General features: G+C 56.9%; 1 protein-coding gene across 5 annotated transcripts in view; it reads left to right on the forward strand.

Moving 5' to 3' along the window:
* Lingo1 (leucine rich repeat and Ig domain containing 1) overlaps positions 1-19492 on the forward strand; it is a 73168-nt gene that overhangs the window by 39834 nt on the left and 13842 nt on the right. Inside the window, exons 1-2 of one of the 5 annotated variants that reach the window (XM_076851140.2) lie at positions 9864-9890; positions 10066-10228. The exons of 1 other annotated variant lie outside the window; for it this stretch is intronic. Coding sequence is in view for 1 of the 4 variants with exons in the window: in XM_076851134.2 (XP_076707249.1) it covers positions 16040-16045 (6 nt within the window). In the remaining 3 variants the exon portion in view is untranslated. Of the gene's footprint in view, positions 1-6561; positions 6683-9863; positions 9891-10065; positions 10229-14878; positions 14939-15457; positions 16046-19492 lie in introns of those variants that run through there. 3 more of the 5 variants (XM_076851135.2, XM_076851136.2, XM_076851134.2) reach the window with 3 other exon arrangements.

Consider the following 19492-nt stretch of genomic DNA (forward strand, 5'->3'; position numbering starts at 1 on the left):
CCACCATCCGGCTGTGGTTTTCATAAAGTCCTCAGGAATGGCATTGACACTGAGCACAGGCATCGCCACCTAACAGGTTTACTTTGAATTCATGGACATATATATATATATATATATAGACCACACGTTTGCCTAGGATGCTGCCACTTATGCAACTGCGTGTGTAGCTCTGAAAACAGGTTTACATTGGTCAGTCGAATAGGGACAACAGCTATCCTGTGTCCCTGCGTGTCTGTCCACACGACCTCGCAGCATCAAGGAATGAGTGGTGCCTTCAGTGTCTTTAAGGCACTTCCCTAACTTTGAACTTGGGTTTCCACAGATCAAGACCCACAATAGCAGAGCTGAGAGCCCCCGGCCCTAGGGGGTGGCTCCATGGTGTGTGTGCAAGTGCAGGATTCTGGGGAGGGGGGTGCCACTGGGGTGTGTGACAGAAGGTTTGAGGCTGAGGCCTGGTTCCCATTGTCCCTCTCCTGGGTCCTCTGTTCAGCAGGGTAGCAGGTGGCATGCTGGATCCCAGAGAGGCAGGGGCTTGTCTGAGGTCTCCATCCCTGGAGAACAGGGTGGGCAAGGGGTAACCCTTGGGAAAGGGGCATGGGTGGGTATGGCCCTGGGGGCCTCAGTCCCACTTCATATGTTGCTACCTAAGACTCACCCCCTCTACTCCCCTGCTTTTAGACCAGGGTCTCTGAAGCCCAAAGAGGCAGGCCAGAGGCTGGGGGGTTTCATTCAGTCATTCTGCAACTCTTAGCCACAGGGAGCAGGTTAGGGTGAGGATTAGGATGGGTCATGCTGTGATTAGAACTGCTGCTTAAAGTTCTTGTGGCAACAGCCACGACATGGGAGTGTGGCTAGCCTCGGGTGAGAACACGGACAAATATGGATTCAAATCTCAGCTCCGCCCCTTTCCAGCTGGCTGGGGCTTAAGAGAGGGGCATAGCTGGCAGAGTGGCCACATGCATATTTGTGTAGGTGGACATTCCAGCTCTGCTGGCCCAGCCATGTGACTGGCTGGTGACTTCCCTTCTTGAGCCTCAGATTTCTCCTATGTAAAATGTCACCAGTGATGTGCAGGCCTCACAGGTTGAAGGCATGTGAAGTGTCTAGCACAGAGCCTGGCATGCGGTAACTGCTCCTTAAAGACTTGCTCTTCTGTTTAGTGTTAAGTGTTAATATTTTAAAAATTGTATCTGAGTTTGGGGCTTAGTCTCCTCATCTGTAAAAAAAGGGGACAGTGATGATACTGAGGGCCCCAGTGGCCCACACCTGATACCACAGTCCTCCCTTTGCCCTCCCAGCCAGTGTCTGACCATGTCTTTCTTAGATACTCCAGAATAGAACCCCAGGAGAGGAGGAAAAGAAGAAGCAAAGAAATAGTTCTACCCCACCATCCATCAGTCCATCAGTTAGTAATGATGGTATCCATTTTCATAGAGAAGGGGAATCTGCAAAGTAGTAAAAAAATATATTTCCTCTGCAACTCCAGCAGCCCAGCTGTTCTCTTTCAAAGAAAAATGCTGAGGGCTGAATATAAAATAAAGGAACAATGATAGAGAGATACAAGGAAAGAAGAGGGGACAGTGATAGGAGGGAGGGGCAAAGCAGACGGGAGGATCATGCAGCGCAGGGTAGCAGAGAGGGCGACAGGGCTTTTTGAGGGTCCTTCCTGGGTTGTCTGGAACAGCATTCAGCACCTGCTCCCAGCAGTCAGCACCAGCCAGTGCCTGCCCCTTGGAGCCTGGGTTCAAAGGTAGCACTAATGAGGGAAGGCAGCTGTGATCCTTAGCACTGGAATTGCATTTGGGGATTGTCCTGCTCACCCCTGGAGGAGGCCCTGGGAGCCCCTTGGGCTCTTGGTCACAGATGGTATTGCAGCAGAGTGTAACCTGGTCCTGGGGAGGAGACCCTGGAGAGCGCTCCAGCCCCCACTCAGCTTCTGGCTACATTCTGCCTCTGACTTCACAAGGGGCGGGGCCTCATACAAGACCCCACCCCCACCCCCCCACCCCCCCACCCCGCCAGCCTCCACACTGTGTGCTGCTCTTCTGGCCTCCTAGAATGTCTGTGCACCTCTTTGCAAGCCAGGCCCCTACCACTCCCAAGAGACAGTCTCCTCCAAAGAGACCTCTGGGATTGCTCCCTCCCTGGCCGCTTCCCTCCTCCTCGCAGCTCTGCTCACTAACCACCTAGTGTCAAAGCCTCTTGTAAGTAGGGCCTCCCTCTCCCTGGTTGGGCTCTTCAGCTGGAGACCAATAGACCCTTCCTTGCAGGGCGTGGAGAGCATGAAGCGAGTCAGCGCATAGATCTTGGGGCCCTGGCACCTGCTGTCACATTGTAAAGGCCTGGTAACTGTGGCCTGTGTTACCTGTGTTACTCCCCAGGGTCTGTGGTGGGGGCCCAAAGAGCCCCCAGGCACTCCCTCTTGCTGCTGGGGACAGAGGCGTCTCAGGGGCTCTGTGGAGGAGACCTCTCCCGAGAGCTCTTCAGGCTGCGGCAGACCCTCAGCCCCGAGATGTCTGGGGTGGGACTGGCCCTTAAGACTTGCCTTGGTGTGAGTCTCCACCCACAGAAGAGGGGACTGGTGGCCTATGGTCGGACCCTTTTGGAAGTGCTCTGGCCATGCCTGCCTCACCTGCCTGCTAAGGGGTGACCTGCTTTAGGGGTGCCAAGAGGAGACAGGAGCTCAAGCCTCTGGCTTTACCCAGCCTTACCTCCCTCCTCCCAGCCCTTTTCTCCTCCCCACCCCTGCCCCCCACTTAGCTCTGTTGCCATGACAGCGGGGTGCTAGGAAGCCCGACTCCTCCTGGGGACAGAACCAGAGTGATCCCACACGTGTGCTGGTCTCTGGGTGCACAAACACGTGCCTGGGTGGGCGGGTGTCATCCTGCACGCTGCTGTGGGGCAGGATGGGGCGGGGCTGTGTGTTTGGGCGCGGTCCCTTCCAGCCCACACACCTGGACCCTGCACATTTCCCAGACATGCAGCTAGAATGCAGGGGGAACCAACACTGCTTCACTGGGCTGGAAGGTGGGGCAGGGCTGGGGCCCTGTTGGCCCTTTGGTAGCCCGTCACACCCACCAGGCTCATGCAGACGCTTCTCAAACCACCCGGCTCCCCAGGAGGTGGCAGGACAGACAGCACAATTCCACTTGCAGATGGGGAAACTGAGGCCTGCCTAAGCACCCGCTCGTTCCCTAGGCTCACCCTGAGCTGCCAGCCAAGCTGAGGTGTGCTGGGGCCTCCTGGGTCCCCAAGCAGTAGAGGTGTCTGAGGGGCATTTGGTACCTTATACCCCTGGGTTGTCCCCTCCTCCAGACCAACCGGCACCCGTCACAAGGGCAGCGTCACCAGCGAGGTCTTTAACTTTGCTTCTATTCATTCTTCCGATCCCAGAACTAATTGCCGGCCCTTCCAAAATGGGGCCAGGGCCAGCTCTCAGGCGGACCCATACTGAGTGCAGGTGTCCCTCAGAGACGGCAGCCCTGCGCTTATCACGGGCCAACTGGCCTGGGGATGGGAGGACCAACACAGGAGCCTGAGTTTGTTCATGATGCTTCCCACGCTTCAGACGTTAGCTGGCACTTCTCTCAGCCATGGCAGAGGCTCGCAGCCCCCTCAACCTCCAGCACGTTGAGTAAATGTGGAAACACCACTGCCACGTTCAAGGGTGGAAAGAGCTGGGTGCTGCCTGCTGCCTGGGAGAACGGGTGACGAGTGGACTTCGGCCCACGCCTTCACCCGTCCCACCACCCTGTGTGCCTGGGGACCATCGTGCCCAGCTTCCTGGCATGTGGTGTCTTTGCCGTTGGCCAGCTCCCTCCTCCTCAGCCCCTCAGCCTGGGGAACGGGTAGTGGTCCTCCCTGCCCAGCTCTGCTCGGGATGGGGGTGGATGAGGCTCCTGGACAAGCTGCTCTGAGTCAGAGGGTGGGGGAGGGGTGTCTGGTGTGCAGAGGGGGCTGCAGCCTCTGAGTCACCGGGAGCTTCCTGAGGGCACACCAGGCCTGTCTCCCCACTTGCCTGATGAGCCACCACGACAGTGCAGGTATTTATGGCTGGTTTTCACGCCCCAGCAGGTGGTGTGAACACACTGCGTCTGAGTGTACGCACAGCACCGTGTTGTGATCCGAGACTGCAGGGAGCCCTCCTGGAGTCTGAGGCCTTCTAGCTCTCTCCCCCTCTGACTTGCCAGCCCGAGCCACATCATCTACCTGATGGAGAGGATCCCACCCCGTCCTGCTTCAGGGCTCTGGGTGTCCCTGACCCTAGGGACGTCTTTGTTCTCCTGCCTGGTCCAGTCCACACAGCTGTCCTGCTCCCAGGACTATCCAGAGACTTGGCCACATCTACCTGTCACATGCCAGGGAGCTGGCCTCCCTTGCTGTCCCTTATCTCCTGATGGCCACCCTGCTGCACCTCTGTGTGCCCCTCCCATTCAGTTTGATCGAATTTTGGAAACTAGACTGGCATGTTCCTGATTCCAGGACCTTTGTGATCTTAGACAAAAGATGTCCCCACTTGGGGGTGGGGAGCTGTCCTTAGGGCCCAGAGTGGGCACCCAGTCCTGAGAGCTGTCTCTAGAAAATGCCTCCCTCTACTCTCTGACCAGATCATCCTGGCTGACACCACAGGCACCCAACCCAACGGCCCCTGCCCCTAAGGGAAGTGATAGACGGGCATCGGGGCAGAAAGAGGGCTCCTGGAAATGCCACACCCCAGCCGATGGCAGAGTGCTGAGCTGAGAGTTCAGCCACTGTGGGGAGCAGCTGGAGGTCCACGCTCCCGTGCTCAGTGGTGCTGACTAGCTTCGCAGCCCTGGGTACCCACAAGGCCTCTCTGTGCATCAGCAAAGCAGGCCTGGGGGCCAGACCAAGGCTGCACAAGACAGCATGAGGGGTGTGGAGAGGCGCCCCGGGGAAGAGGCCCAGCCCATGGCATATTTGATAAGAGCTTTCGGGATTCCCGCCTTTCCTCTGGGAGAAGGAAACGACTTAGAGAACTAATGCTCCCCTGGGTATCCAGGAGTAGGAAGAGGGGCCTGCCCGCTGACCCAGCTGAGTGACAGGTCCAGTCCTGCGCCCTGTGTGGCCGCCAGTCAGTTACGGAAGGAGGATCTGGCAGCTTCCCAGGACCAGGTAGGGGACAGGGATGCCTCTCCTAGGCCCAGACTGCCCCCACCCAGGCTTTGTGTGGCCCTTGGCAGAGCTGAGCCTGCCATGGCACCACTCAGGTGGCCTATCTGCCCTTCCTGCATGGGGTCTCAACTGCAGGCCCTGGCCTGAGGGGCAGTGGGCTTCCCAGCTCTTCACCAGCAGTCTCCCCTCCCCCTCCCCCCCCCCCCCCCCCCCCGCCCCAGGCCTCTCTCCGAGCTCTGGCCTGCTTGTTTCCCTCCTCTGCCTCCTGGGGGTGGAAGGACCCTGTAGATGGTGGAGGCCAGGGTGGACCAGGTCCTGGCAGCTCCTTCTTGGCTGTCCCCCCTCCCACTACTGTCCTGGGCTCAGGCCTTAATGAAGCGTAAACAGTGGCAGAGGAAAGCCTCATTAGGCCTGATCTAATTAGGAGTCCCTGTGAGGTGGGGTGGGCAGGGGAGGTAAGGGGAGCGCCCACTCTGGAGGGCCTACTGTGCACCCGCAATGTCACCCATGTGTGTGCACGCTCCTGGGACTCCCCCCACAGCACTCCAAGCGCCACCGGGAACCTGAGCGGAAAGCAGCTCAGAGAGGACAGGTGGCTTCCCTGGGAGGTGCACCCTGGGTCTGACCCCAGCACCAGCCTCGGAGGCTGGCAGGACCTCAGCTCCCCAGACCCCCTTGGCCACCCTCCATCATTGCACGCCCCAGTGATGGCACGTTTCTGCCATTTCTGGCTCTCTGTGTCTCTGGCCCGCCTCTCTCCAGCACCACCTGACTCCATCGTGGGTCAAATGGTGGGAGGCAGGGCATGGGGCCAGCAGGCTCTCGGCCCCCCCACACCCACCCCTCATCTGTCCCCCCCTGTAATCAGGGAGGGTGTGGGGGAGCTGACAGGATGCCAGGCGTCGGCCACCCCTTCGTTCGTCTTAGCTAACAAGCTGTTTATGGGTGTGACGTGACACCTGCTTTCTTCTTTATAAGTTCAATAATTTATAGGCATATTAGCGGCCAGGCGGCCACCCTGGGTCTCAGCCAGACGGGACGGGGCGATGCAGCTGGGTGCCTCTGCCGATATTTACTCTCTCCCACCATCAATTATTAAGAAGCCCTCCTTCGTTTTTGCACATAATTACATGAGCCGTTACGGTTCCAGCCCCTCACTCTTGATCCCTCTGGAGAGGGGCCCAGTCTACCCGACAGGGCAGGGGGACCAGCAGGCTGGAGCATGAGGCAGGCAGCCACGCTCCCTGGGAGAGGTGCAGCAGCCTCAGTCTGCACCCCCTTCTCAGCCAAGGTGGACCCCCTTGGCCAGCACAGGCCTCCTCTCTCCCCCATCCCAGGGCCAGGCCTTTGCACCCCTGGTCTCTGTGCAGAGAGTGCCACCCTCACCTCCGTACACCTGACTGGCTCCTTCTCGTCCTTCAATTCCAGTGCAGCCTTCACTGCCTCCTGGATACCTGCTGTGACCCCCAGGACCTGATCTGTGTGCACACACCTTCTCTCCCCTCGACCTGTGCCACACTGGGTGGAGACTTGCTTGCCAGACCATGAGGTTTGTCATGGCACAGAGAACATGTAGAAAATATGTGTTGAATGAATGAATAAATGAATGTATGCAGGGTAGATGGGCAGATGGATGCTAGTGAGGCCACCGAAGCACCTGCCTTCGCGTCCCCATCCAGGAAGTCTGTCCTGATGGCTCCTCCTCCTCTTAGATCCCCCAGACGCTCCTGGTCTGGGCTGTGATCCCCCTCTAGGCAGCGAGGCCAGTGCCTTCCATCTCCGTCCCCAGCCCCAGAGGGTAGGACAGAGGGAAGGAGGACATATCCTGACAGTCCTGCTGGGTGACCTGGGGAGATTCTTCCTCCTTCCTGATCCGGTTTCTTCATTGGTTGAATGGTGAGAGTGAAAGTCCCTGCTTCACAGAGCCTGGCTAAGGCTCACATGAGATGACCTGCAGAAGCACCCACGCAGGGCCTCTCGTATCGCAGTGGTTCAGTAATGCTCCTTAACCTCAACCTTCGTCTGGGAACTGAGTCTGTGTCCGACTGAACCAAATTGGGTTGAATCATCTTATTTGCACTTTTTCTTGTCCACACTTCCTTGTTTTTAGTCTCCCCTGCTCTGTAGCTGGTGCCAGAATTGGCTCACAGGGGCTCTCCGAACATTCCAGACTGATGTAATCAAGAATTTCCCAGCTGGGCACAGTGGCCAAGTCGCTGTAATCCCAGTGGTTCGGGAGGCTGAGTCAGGAGGCTCATAAGTTCAAAGCCAGCCTCAGTAACTTATTGAGGCCCTGAGCAACTCAGAGAGACTCTGTCTCTAATAAAATATAAAATAAAGGGCTGGGGACGTGGCTTTGGGGTTAAGCACTCCTGGGTTCAATTCCTGGTACCAAAAAAAAAAAAAAAAAGAATTTTCCAATCTATCAATCTACACCTATGAGGTGGAGGGTCTTCCCTTCAATAGAATGATAGAGGCCAGGGAGAGGCCAAGGACTCCCTTAAATTAGTGACAGTGAGGAACCAAGTCCTGGCCTCCCACTGGACTCGAAAGCCGGAGAGTAGCTGCCTGGAGACCCTGTGCTTCAGTTTTCTCCTCTGTAAGAAGAGAATAGAATGGGCCCCACGGGGTTGTTGAGAGGATCAAATGAGTTGTTGAGCAAGTAGATAACTTAGAGCCACCCGAGTGTGGTGTTCAGGACAGGCCTGACCCCTCAGCCTCCCCTTCTCTCCCTGAGAAGCAGCAGTCCCCTGGAATTGGCACTGGTCATTCCATGCATGTGTGCACGTTTCCTGTGGGTGCAGGTATTTGTGCTCAGTTGATAGGGGTTGGGGTTTGTTTTCAAATTATGTAAATGGTTGGGGCTGGGGATGTGGCTCAAGCGGTAGCGCGCTCGCCTGGCATGCGTGTGGCCCGGGTTCGATCCTCAGCACCACATACAAACAAGGATGTTGTGTCTGCCGAGAACTGAAACATAAATATTAAAAAAATTCTCTCTCTCTCTCTCTAAAAAAAAAAAAAAAAATTATGTAAATGGCACCACCTTGTATGTACCTTTGATTGTTCCTCTACATGGCATTTGTGATTTCACCCAGGCCCATATGGGTAACTCCAGTGTCTCTGGGCTCAGGGCTGCATAGTGTTCCCTTGTGTGGTTATGCCAGAGTGTGTTCATTCCCCCTGCTGATGATGGCCATGTAGCATGTTTCTGATTTTCCACCATTATAGACAATACATTCCCCTACTTGCCTTCTTGTTTCTCGGGGACACATACTCAGTATGGGAACTGTTGGGTCATAGGATGTGCATTTTTTTCAACTTCACCAGAAAACTGCCAAGTTACTATGCCGTTGGGGGCACTTTGCCTGAATTATCTCCATGCTCCCAGCCATTGGGAGAAAGGAAGTGTTAGGCCACTTAACAGATGGAGCATGTATTAGTTAGCTGGTGCCACATAACAAATCACCCCCAAACGTGATGGCTTAGAACAAATAAGTATTATCTTGCAGTTTCATAGGGCAGGAATCCAGGAGAGGTGGCACTGAGCACCTCTGGCTCAGGGTCCTACAAGGCTGTAGGCAGGGTGGCTGCAGAGCGTGCCTTAGGCTCCACTCAGGGAGGGCCTGCTTCTTTTTTTTTTTTTTTTAGAGAGAGAGAGAGAGAGAGAGAATTTTAATATTTATTTTTTAGTTTTCGGTGGACACAACATCTTTGTTTGTATGTGGTGCTGAGGATCGAACCCGGCTGCAAGCATGCCAGGCAAGTGCGCTACCGCTTGAGCCACATCCCTAGCCCAGGACCTGCTTCTAAGCTCATTCGAGGGGCAACTGGAATCCTCAGGGCTCGTAGGTGTTGACATGAGTTCCTTTCCTTGTGGAATTCTCAACAGAGCTGCTCATATGTGGCAGAGTAGACAGAGAAGCCAGGACAGAGGGCACCCATGGTGAAAGCCATAGCTTTTTGGTAATCTAATCTCAGAAGTGACACCCCATCCCTTCCACCATATTCTACTCTTTAGAATAGTCAGCCAGTTGGTCCAACTCACATTCATGAGGAGGGGATTACACAGCAGGGGGAAGGTAGGGGTCCCTGGGGAACATCCTAGGGCTGCCTATTTCAAGGCAGCTGAAGCTCAGAGAGGTGAAATAACTTGTCCAGGGTCACACAGCAGTTAGAGACAAAATCAGAACTGGAACTCAAGGCTACTTGGCTCCGAAGCTGGCCACATCCCAAGCCGCCACACTGCCTTTGACTCTAGTAATAACAGGTTGTGACTTAAGTTAATAAACAAATCTCCAGCACAACAGAACTCGAGACGACTGCTTAATGAATGGATTTGCTAATAGTGCTGCCTGTTTGCACATATTAGCTCAAGTTCCCCCTGACATGCTCCGTGGGGACAGCAGAGCCCAGGCTCTCAGGGGGAGCTGCTTTGCCAGGCACAGAGCCCAGGGTCCCAAAGAGCCAGGGAGTGGTCTCTTTATATAAATTGCTTTTTGTCTCTGCATTTTTGTTTTGCTTCCAATTCAATGTAATCTTTTTTTTTTATGGAGTTCACACTTCTCTGACCACTTCTTTTCTTTTCTTTTTTTAGTTGTAGATGGACACCTTTATTTTATTTACTTATTTTTATGTGATGCTGAGGATCGAAGCCAGTGCCTCACCCTCGTGAGGCAAGTGCTCCACCACGGAGCTACAACCCCAGCCCCTTCCCTGACTTCTTAAGGACAGCTAACTGCACCCTGTGGTCATTCAAGGTTAGGAACATCAAGTATTTTCCTGAAGGGACTTCAAAGTGGGCAGGGCGGACATGGCCCATCCACTGGGCCCAGACAAATTTCTTGCATCTCAGCCACCAGATAGTCCAGCCCGGCAGGCAGGGCTGTGGTAAGGCCTAGTAAGGGCCAACCCGGCACCTTCTTTCTCCGCCAGGATTTCTGCTGTGAGTCCTCCAAGAACCGCCACCCCGACCCCGCACTCCTATCCTCAGTGCAGTCCCATAGAGAGAGGGCTGCTGACTGCATTGCTTCTAGATAGTGGAAGGTCACTCACACTGGAACCTTCCAGCGGAGGCAAGGGTGACCGAAGTCCTGAGGTGAGCACAAGTGGGAGTTTAGGATTCGAGAGTGTCCCTGTCCCCCATGCTCTTGTCCCTTTCCCTAGGGAAGCCATTGGTCCTGGGGGATTGAGTCAGCTTTCATTTAAACACAGTGGAGCCTCTGCAGGCAGGGCCCTAGGCTCAGTAGAAACTGGAGGAGACACAAGACCAAACTATGACACCCAGGTATTCTCAGTTCTCAGAGGACAAAGAACTCAGTCCAGACTTCTCCAAGTAGGATACTAACAGCAGTCTCAGGATAGACCCCTGGCTAACAGAGGAAGGGTCAGGGGGCAGAAAGCAACCATCACAGTAACCAGGATAACCTAAAAAGTACCCACACTGCCAGGTGTGGTGGCGCGTGTCTATAATCCCAGCCGCTCGAGAGGCTGAGGCAAGTGGGTCTCAAGTTCAAAGCCAGCCTCAGCAACTCAGTGAGACTCTGTCTCTAAATAAAATACAAAATAGGGCTGGGGATGTGGCTCAGTGGTTGAGTGCCCCTGAGTTCAATCCCCAGTACCAGAAAAAAAAAAAAAAAGAAAAGAAAAAGAAAAACACATTCACCAAGTGCCAGCTGTGCTGTGGGCCAGGCTCAGAGTCCAGTACCTACTGGGTGTGTTAAGTCATGGGGTCCTCACTTGGCCCCGTGCTGGGGGTCTGTTTAGAGCCTGATTTTACAGAGGAGGAAACCGAGGCTCAGGGTGCTCAAGGACACAAAGCCCAGAAGCCCAGTTCAGTGGGAAAGATGAGGCTTTCAGAGCAGGTTTCTGGAAGAAGGGAGCCCCACAGAGTCCTGAATTGAAGGAGGAGGAGAGAATTCAAAGGTATGAGAAACCTGTTGACAAGAAATGTCCACAGTAGGTGCCAGGGAAGAGGGTGCCCTAATTGAGTGTATTTGCCACAACCAGGCCCTTGGACTCTGGGCCTCCACCTGGACCCGCCATGGATGTCCCTCCAAGTCCACCACCATATATTCAGTTGGGCCAGCCACTGTGGAGTTAAGTCCCTACCTACTGAGCCCCAGTGCCCCTCTCTGTCCTGGCTGCCCCTTGAAGGATATACAGGAAGAGGCACCTGCCCGAAAGACCCTCTGAGCCACACCTAGGTGGGACCCAGTGTTTCACCAGGAGGAGGCAGGAAGGCCCTAAGCCCTGTCACAGCTCCAGGTCCACCTCTAAGCGGGGACTTTGCTGGTGGCCCCATCAGTCACCCCCGTCCCTTGCTGCACCAGCCCAGGGCTTCCTGCCAATTCTCAATCCCCTTCACTCCATTTGAATCTCTGGGATTTCATTAGACCAATGACCTCAGCAACCCGAGCAAAAGAGCTATGAGAGCCTTGGGGGAGGCTGGGGCCTCTACTGTGACTCCCAGAGGCTGTGTGGGCCCCTGGCTTCTGGGATTCAGCCTAACCCTGAGCTTAGAGATACCCCAGGGCAACCCCCTCCCCAGTGCATATAGGGAGAGCTGTGGCCCAGGGAGGGGCAACAACCTCCTCAAGGTCACACAGCAAGATAATAAGTTAATTTGTGGCATAAAGTGGAACACAGGGTTTGCCTGAGCACTCAGCTCTAAGGGGGTCTGGTGCCTACTCCATCCCAACCCCCTGACCCCAGACCATGCACCAGTGCTGCCTGCCCAGCCCCCACCGGCCTCCCAGCTCCTGGTTTCCGTTTTTCTTGCTAATTAGAGGTCTCAGCAATGACTCCGCTGTCCCGGCCATTTTAGAGCCGTCATTAATTTCAAGTGCCTTCAGAAATAATCATCATCGTAAAATCCTGTGAGCCGCTGGGCTGCATGCAGGCAGGGCCAGCCCAGAGCAGGCATGCAGGCAGGCCTGTGTGTGCCACTCTCTGTCCTGTGCCCCAAGGGACCACGTCTCTACCAGGGCCCTGCCTCCTGCATCCTCAGCTTCCCAGAGTGAGAGGAGAACAGGGCCTGGATCCCACATCAGGCACACAGAGCTTCAAGGCCCTGTTCTACCTCTTAGGCATACATAAACTTGAGCAAGTCACCAGCTCTCCCTGAGCTTCAGTTTATCTGTACGGTGGGGACAGCAAAGCCAATCCTGCAGCAAGATGAAGAATGTCAAGCACAGCTCACAGCCAGACTCAGAAGAGGCTGAGTAAGTGTTAAAGGACTGGTCCCTTCCTCCAGAGTCCCCTGGCACTCCCGTTTCAGCCTCTGATTTGCTGCAGGCATTTGGGCTCCTTGCAGCCATCCGCCCCTGCTTTATTGGGACTTGTGAGTTGTCACCTGAAACCGTGATGTGCCAACCCATGAGACACGCAGTCTCAGACCTGCTCTTGGGAACTCCAAATCTGAGGACAGAGAGGGAGGAGAGGAGGACCTTGTCTCTAAAGCCACTTCATCTGGGGAGGGGAGGTAGGAATAGAGACAGTCTTGGTTTGATCTTGAAGAATGGACAGAACCCAGGAAGGAGGCATGCCCAGACAGTGGACCAAGGAGAAAACTTGGCAGCAGGGCTGACACTCCTCCTCTGTAGCTCTGGATAGGATCTCCTAGATGTGTCAAAGAAGTCTTCAACTGGGCCTTCCCGACTTTTTACGCTGCCCAGGGCTCTGGGCCACCTGAGAGTGCTCTCCAGGCAGGATGGAGAAACGCCTTTGGGGGAAGCTCAGGAGGAGGCATTTGGTTGGGGGATTCCCATAAATAACACGGAGGTCAGGGCCCAGGTTCCAGCTAAGCCTTTCAAAGGACATCTCCTCAAAAGTTCTCACCCCAAAGCCTCCCAGTCCCCATTATTCCTGCCGGTGGATATCGGAGAGGCTCGTTTGTTTTGGAGACAGGTTAGTCTGACCCCTCTCATGCCGCCCTCCAAACAACCCTGGCCAGGTGGGGAGGCTGTTGAGATGGAGGACTAGGACTGTGGGGCAGTTCCTCGCAGACACAGCTCTGCGTCATCCCTGCAGCCTCCAAGACGCAAAGAGATCATTGTGGGCGCCAAAAGACCCCACCCTGGGACACCAACTTCCTCAGCCAGCATCTGGGACTGGGGGCGAGGGCGATGAGCTCTCCCCCATTTCTCCGCCGAGATCACTGAGGCAGGGAGCAGGTGAGTCGGGGGCGGAGATCTGCTGTGGCCGCGCCTTGCCTGCGTCAGTCGCCGCACCAGGAATAGCCCCCGCCCCCGCCCCCGCCCCGCAGCGGGTCTGGCGGAGCCTTTACGCAGGAGCTAGGGAGCGTCTATTCCTGTCGGGCTGGTGGGAGGAGGAGGCGCGGGAGGGCGGGAGCTCACCGGTAACTCACAAACAGCCAGGGTGGAGAAGCTGGAGCCTGGGAAGGGGGTCGGGGAGAGCGGTGTTGATGGGCCAGGGAGCCACCTTCGCTGGACTCTGGAAGGGAGGGGGACTCCTGTGCCCGCCTCTCTATCTCCTCTCCCACCTGTAAGTCCCTCTGCCAAGCCTGCCTCCTACTGGTTTACTCAGCCCTGGTAGGCGATTCAAATTCCCTTCCCAGCCCTTAGAAGCTGTGTGACCATGGGCAAGTCACCTAACATCCCTGAGCCTTGGGTTCCTTCTCTCTGTCACAAGGAACAATAGCGCCTCTTCCCAAGGTTTCTGGAAGATGAATGTCATGACCCAGCGTGGACACCTGCTGGGAAGGGGCTCTAGCTAGGCTTGGGATGAGGATGGACATAGACATAGAAGAAAAGAGAGTTCATCAGGCCGGACTGTCCAGAGCAGTGGTGTGGCAGTGAGACTGAGAGGTACGCAGAAGCGGTTTAGCTGGAACAGGTCTGTGCAACTCTTTGGGGTGTGTGTGAGGCTAATTGTGGAAAGCAAGACAGTGCTAGGGGGGTGTGGTGGGGAGTGACCTCTCCTTGCCAATCAGGCGTCTCTGCAGAGAATGTCAGACAAGCTTCTTGGGAGAAGGGTGAGGCACTGGGAGCAGGATCTGGGGTCGGCCCCAGAAACTGACAGGCCTTGGGCTAGTCTCCCTCCCAGCCTCGGCTTCTTCTCTGCCTGCAGGAGTCCCTACCCCTGTGGATTCAAGGTATCAGGAGCACTAATGTGCTAATGGGGACAGCAGTAATGTGCTAAAAGAGAAGGGGCCACTGTGCCTGGCGGTGACAGCATGGATGATGATTCTAATAAAACTGGTTGGTATTAAAGGGCATCTGGCTTCAAGTAGATGGAGGGGGTGTATAGTGGAAAGAGGTGAGTCCCAAAGAGTCCCAAAGCCTACTCTTCAGGCTTTGCCAAGACATCCTGCCTGCCTAGTCTCTTTATCTGTGCATCAAGGAGGATTTGGATCTCTAAGGAGAGGTCTCATTCCTTGGGAGCTAGCTCAAGCCTAGGCCAGGATTCTCCCTCCCGGCAAGACCTTTGGGGAGCCAGGTGGGAACGGCCAGGTCCAGACTGAGGCTCTGCACTGCCCTCTGCTGGTCACGGGGTGCAGTGCCCCCTGGCCACAACCGGTCAGAGAAGCCTGCTGCCCTCTGCTGGACAGGAATCCAGGCTGGGCGGACCCCCGCCGCAAATGCGGAAGCAAGACCCGGCATCGGGTTAGAACCGCGGAGCCGGCGCGGCTTCCTCGGTGCCTTTTGGCGCTTTTGGTTCCGCCAGCTTCGTCCCAAGACAGCTAGGATGTGGCCTCTCTAGGGTTTCGCGGACATTTCGAGAAGAGCAGGACAGAAGCTCTTGAGTCTGACCCCTCTCATGCCGCCCTCCAAACAACCCTGGCCAGGTGGGGAGCGCTGCCTGTTCACGTGTGTGTGTTCGTCCACACGGCAGTGTGCGGTCGTACCAGTTAACACGTGTGATCACTGGTGCTCGTATGCACACGCATGTGGCCAGACCCAATCACACGCGAACGGGTGCACACACCCAGGGAGAACCGCAGGCCTGGGCCGGGCTGACCCGGGACTCGCGAGGAGCCAGGAACCCAGAGGGCCGCTGCTTTGTGCAAGACCAGAGCGCGGGGGCGCCCGGTTCCGACGCGAGGCTGGCGCGCCCCTCCACGGCGCCCCCCTCGCCAGTTTCATTGCCCCATCGGTGCAGGGCCGTGGTTGGGGCGCTCCTCGCTCTCCGCCCTCTTCGCCAAAAGGAGACCTCACCGCCCGCCCCCCCTTGGTTTTGCGGCCGCGCCTTCTCCTCCCCCGCCCGGCTCCCACCGCTCGCTCGCTCGCTCCCTCCCTCCCTCCGTCCCTCCTCCCTCCCCGGCTCGCTGCTCGCTCCTTGCCCTCCCTCCCCGCGCCGCGGCAGAGCGCGGAGCCCGAGCGGGAGCCCGGGCGGGAGCCGGCGCGGGAGCCGGAGCGGGCGGCGGACGACAGCACGGGCGGCAGCAGCGGCCAGTCCCGGAGCGCGCGGAGTCCCCACCCGCGCCGCTCCGGCCCCTCTCCCGACGCGGGGCTCCGAGCAGCATGCGTGTCCGCTGCCCGCCGGCCCCAGCCCTAGCCCTGGCCCCGGCCCTGCGGCGGAGCGCGCCCGGCCTCGACCCCGGCCCCAGCGGCAGAGGCGGCGGCGGCGGCTCCAGGCCGGCCGGGGGGGCAGAACCAGGCTCGTGGAGCCCGCGTCGCACGTCCTGAGCGCGTCCGCCCCTCCGCCCGCCGGGGCCGCGGCCTCCGCCTTCCCACTTCTGGGCCCCCGGATCGGGTCCGGCTTGGCTCCCACCCGCGTGGGGTAGACATACTGACCGCCAGCCCCGCGAGGGCGCGTGGACGGCCGGGCGGAGGTGTCGGAAGAGGAGGAGGAGACGGAGGAGGGGGCTGGGCAGGGGCTGGGGCCGGGCCGGCGGGAGAGACATGCGATTGGTGACCGAGCTGAGCGGACGGACGGCGCGCCCAAGATGCAGGTGAGCCCCGCTGCCGTGGTGAGCCAAGAGCGGTCAGCCCGCGGCGAGTGCCCCTGGGGGCCGCCAGCGGCCCAGGCTTCGACATCCTGGGGATGCAGGACACTCTAGTGTCCACCCAGACCTCCTTTGGGAGGGTCACAGGCCTGATCCCCTCCTAAGCCTCAGAAATAATTCTTCCTTTCTTATTTCTGCCACCCTAACATTTCCAGATTGGTAAACTGGGATCCGGGAGCTGTGAAGGGTCCCCGACCAGCATCCCATTCCTGCTTTGCTGTTCCCCCCCATTCCTCCCATTCTGAGCATTGGTCATGCAAAGGAGAAGCCCCTGTCTCCGTGAACCCCAGATCCCCCCCCCCCAGGCAGTCCTCTCCTTCCCTAGGCACTCCCAAGCTAGTGGACACAGGTCAGGGACTGGGGTTCTCCCCAGGCTCCAGGCTGGATGGCGGCTCCCTCCCCACAGGAGCTTGGGCCCCTTTCCAGCTCCAGCCCTGGGAAAGAGAAATGAGGAGGGGGCGGAGTAAAGTGGAGAGGGAGTTGGGCAGAGGAGAACCCAGGAACCCTTTAGGGGCCTCCCCTTTGTCTGCCTTCAGCCGGGCTTCTCACCTCCTCCTGTCCCACTTTTCCTTCTGAGGCAGAGGGTGGGAGGTGGGAACCAGCTGTGAAGAAGGAGGTGAGGAAGGAGCCTCCTGCTCCCCCACCACACAACCTCTTTGGGTGGGCTATGGTGTTTTCTGCCCTCCAAGGCAGCCCCAGGAGACTTCTCTCTCTAGGTGGATCCCACTTTAAGGAGGAGGGGTGGGTGGGGCAGGGCCGGTGTACAGTCCCCTCTGGGCTTTTGGTGGGGTACCAGTCCAGCTTTCTTGTGCCTGCACCTCCCCTTTGTTCTCAGAGGTCCTGGGGTCTGGGTGGGGGAGAAGGGTCATGTGGGAGGATGGAAACAGCTCTGCCCTGTTGGGTGGGAGTGCCCGAGGCCCTGAGATGGAGGCAGTACCATCTGGGATAGCCCCTTCCTGCCAACCTTCCCTCGGTCCTCCTCTGCTTGGCTTGGGTAGCCAAAGGGTGCCCAGCCCAGCCTGGCCCCTGGTTCTCTGCTCAGCCCTGCTAGCCATTGTGCCAAAGGCTTCACCACTGGGGCCTCCCTTGCCGGGGGAACCTGGGGCATCCTGCAGTTAGGGAGCCTGGGGCTTCCCCAGATCCAGTGAGGAGCGCTGGTAAGGAAAGAGAGAGTCCGCTGCTCTTGGGCTGTTTGTCCTTGTGAGGCCTGGGAGGGGCTCAGAGTCCTCCCACCACTGGGAAGGTGGTAGCCTTTGGTCTGCTGGGACAGCATAACTGTCCCTGCTTTCTACCCATGGCTGGAGACAAGGGGGTGGCAAGAGGGAAGAGGCCGAGAACTCCTTGAGCTCAGAAATGGAGCCAGGCAGCACCTAGCTGCCTCCTGGAGGCCGTTTAGCAGAGGTGAGACAGGCCCCCCCTGGGGGTCTTGTCTCTGCCCCCTGCCATCAGAAGTGTGTGATGGTCCTGGCTGGGTTCTGGTCCTGGTCCTGGGTAGTGTTCTGTTAAGGCTTCAGTGCTCCCCAGGCCTGGAGTTAGGGTGGGTCCCAAACCTGAGGGACCAGCTTTTATGGATGGGTGTGTGCTGAAGGCCAAGGTTCAATGACCTGGGGAGAGTAGGGGACGGGGGGGGGGGGGGGGGGGGGGGGGGGTGACTAGAAGGAAGGTTGAGACACCACTTTATACCCTGCCATGAGCCTCTTTGATCCTAGGGGTCTTCTCTACCCACTTTTCCTATTCTGGATATTGTTTTTTAAAAACCGGAATTCTGGAGGGGCACTACCCTCCTCTCTCCAGAATGGGTTTCTGTTCAGCTTGAAGCGCACTGGCCCCTGGTACCAAGGTAGCTCTGCTGGTGCTGCTCCTTGGGTACCCATGGAAGCAAAAGGCTGGAGCCATGTGGCTGGGATTGTGGGGGGAGGGGGACATTCCTGTTGAGAAATGAGGCAGTTCGTGTGACTTGGGCAGGGTCCCACAGAGGCATGAGGCAGCTTGTCAGGCACATGGTAAGGGAGTGGGGCTAGGAAGGACCAGGGAGGGGAGGCAGTAGGGGGTGGTGGTTTCAGGGTTGGGGCCTTGGTTTGCTGGCACAGGTCTTTTGATCTAGCTGTTGTGTGTGTGGCTTACCTTCTGATTGCTCTCTGTTCTGTTCCCACGAGTTCCTCTGCTTATGTCCCCATCCTCACCTGGTTTGGTCTAGCATCCCCACCCAAAAGGCCCTCCCTCTCCTTCTGACCCCTCCTCCAAGAAGCCTTCCCATCTGCTCCAAGTCACTGGTCCTCCTTACCCAGGCACCCACAGCTTAGAACCTCACTGGTTCACACCTAGTATTGTACTGTCTCATTCATTCCTGCATTTATTCTGCACCTTCAGTCAGAGCTGCCTGCTCGGATCTGGGCTAGGCCTGCCCATGGTTCCCATGGATTGCCTTGAACAACCTGGACAAGTCTAGTACTCATCCCTCTGGCTCCCCTGCCTGGCCCCTGGGATGGGGCAGACCTTGGGAGGGAGCAGCTGTTAGTAGCTCTTTGTGGCAAAAACTACCTGGAGGGGCTACAGCGTCCTCAGCCTGCACGGATGGCCAGAGCTGAGTGTGGCATTGCTAAGGTTGCTCCAGGCCCGGAACTGGAGACCCGAGGCAGGGCATTCAGTGGCACGTGCAGGCTCTCAGAGAAGGGGGCTCTCCCTGGAGGCTGAGGTGATCTAGTTCTTAAGGAGGAGGGGAGACTGCCTGAGTAGGGGGCTTTGCAGAGACACAGGAAGCAGGGCTTCCAGGGTCAGGGAAGGTTCTCTGTGGAGAGAGTGTGAGAAGGCAGGGTCATTTCCAAATGGATCTGAGGCATTCTTGACATTGGCCTTTGTTTATGCATCAATTGAATGAATGAATATCTTGGAGTGCTGCAGGCCAGCAGAGCTGTGTGACAGCAATCTACTCCTGTGTTTTCAGTTTATTCAATGTCATTTCATAATGATGCTGTGAGGAGTATGGACCCTGGAGCCAGAAACCTGGATTCAAATCCTGCCTCTGCCACTGCCTAGCTCTGTGACTTTGAGCAACTTAATCTCTTTGAGTGTTGGTCTCCTTTTCAATAGAGTGAGGACAACAACAGCAATATCTACCACCTATGAAGGGGTTGACAGTTAAATGTGCTTATATATGCAAAATAATTTAAGAACAGAATCTAGTACACACAGTTACTGAATGCTAGCTACTCAGATTTGGTAACAGTAAGATGCTCTCCATCTTAGCCTTGTAGGTGATACAGAAGTTTGATTTGATAGCTAAGAAAACAATCAGAGAGGGGCTGGGGATGTGGCTCAAGTGGTAGCACGCTCGCCTGGCATGCGTGCGGCCCGGGTTCGATCCTCAGCACCACATACAAACAAAGATGTTGT

This window comes from Callospermophilus lateralis, chromosome 3 (assembly GCF_048772815.1).
Source record: "Callospermophilus lateralis isolate mCalLat2 chromosome 3, mCalLat2.hap1, whole genome shotgun sequence".
Lineage (NCBI taxonomy): Eukaryota > Metazoa > Chordata > Mammalia > Rodentia > Sciuridae > Callospermophilus > Callospermophilus lateralis.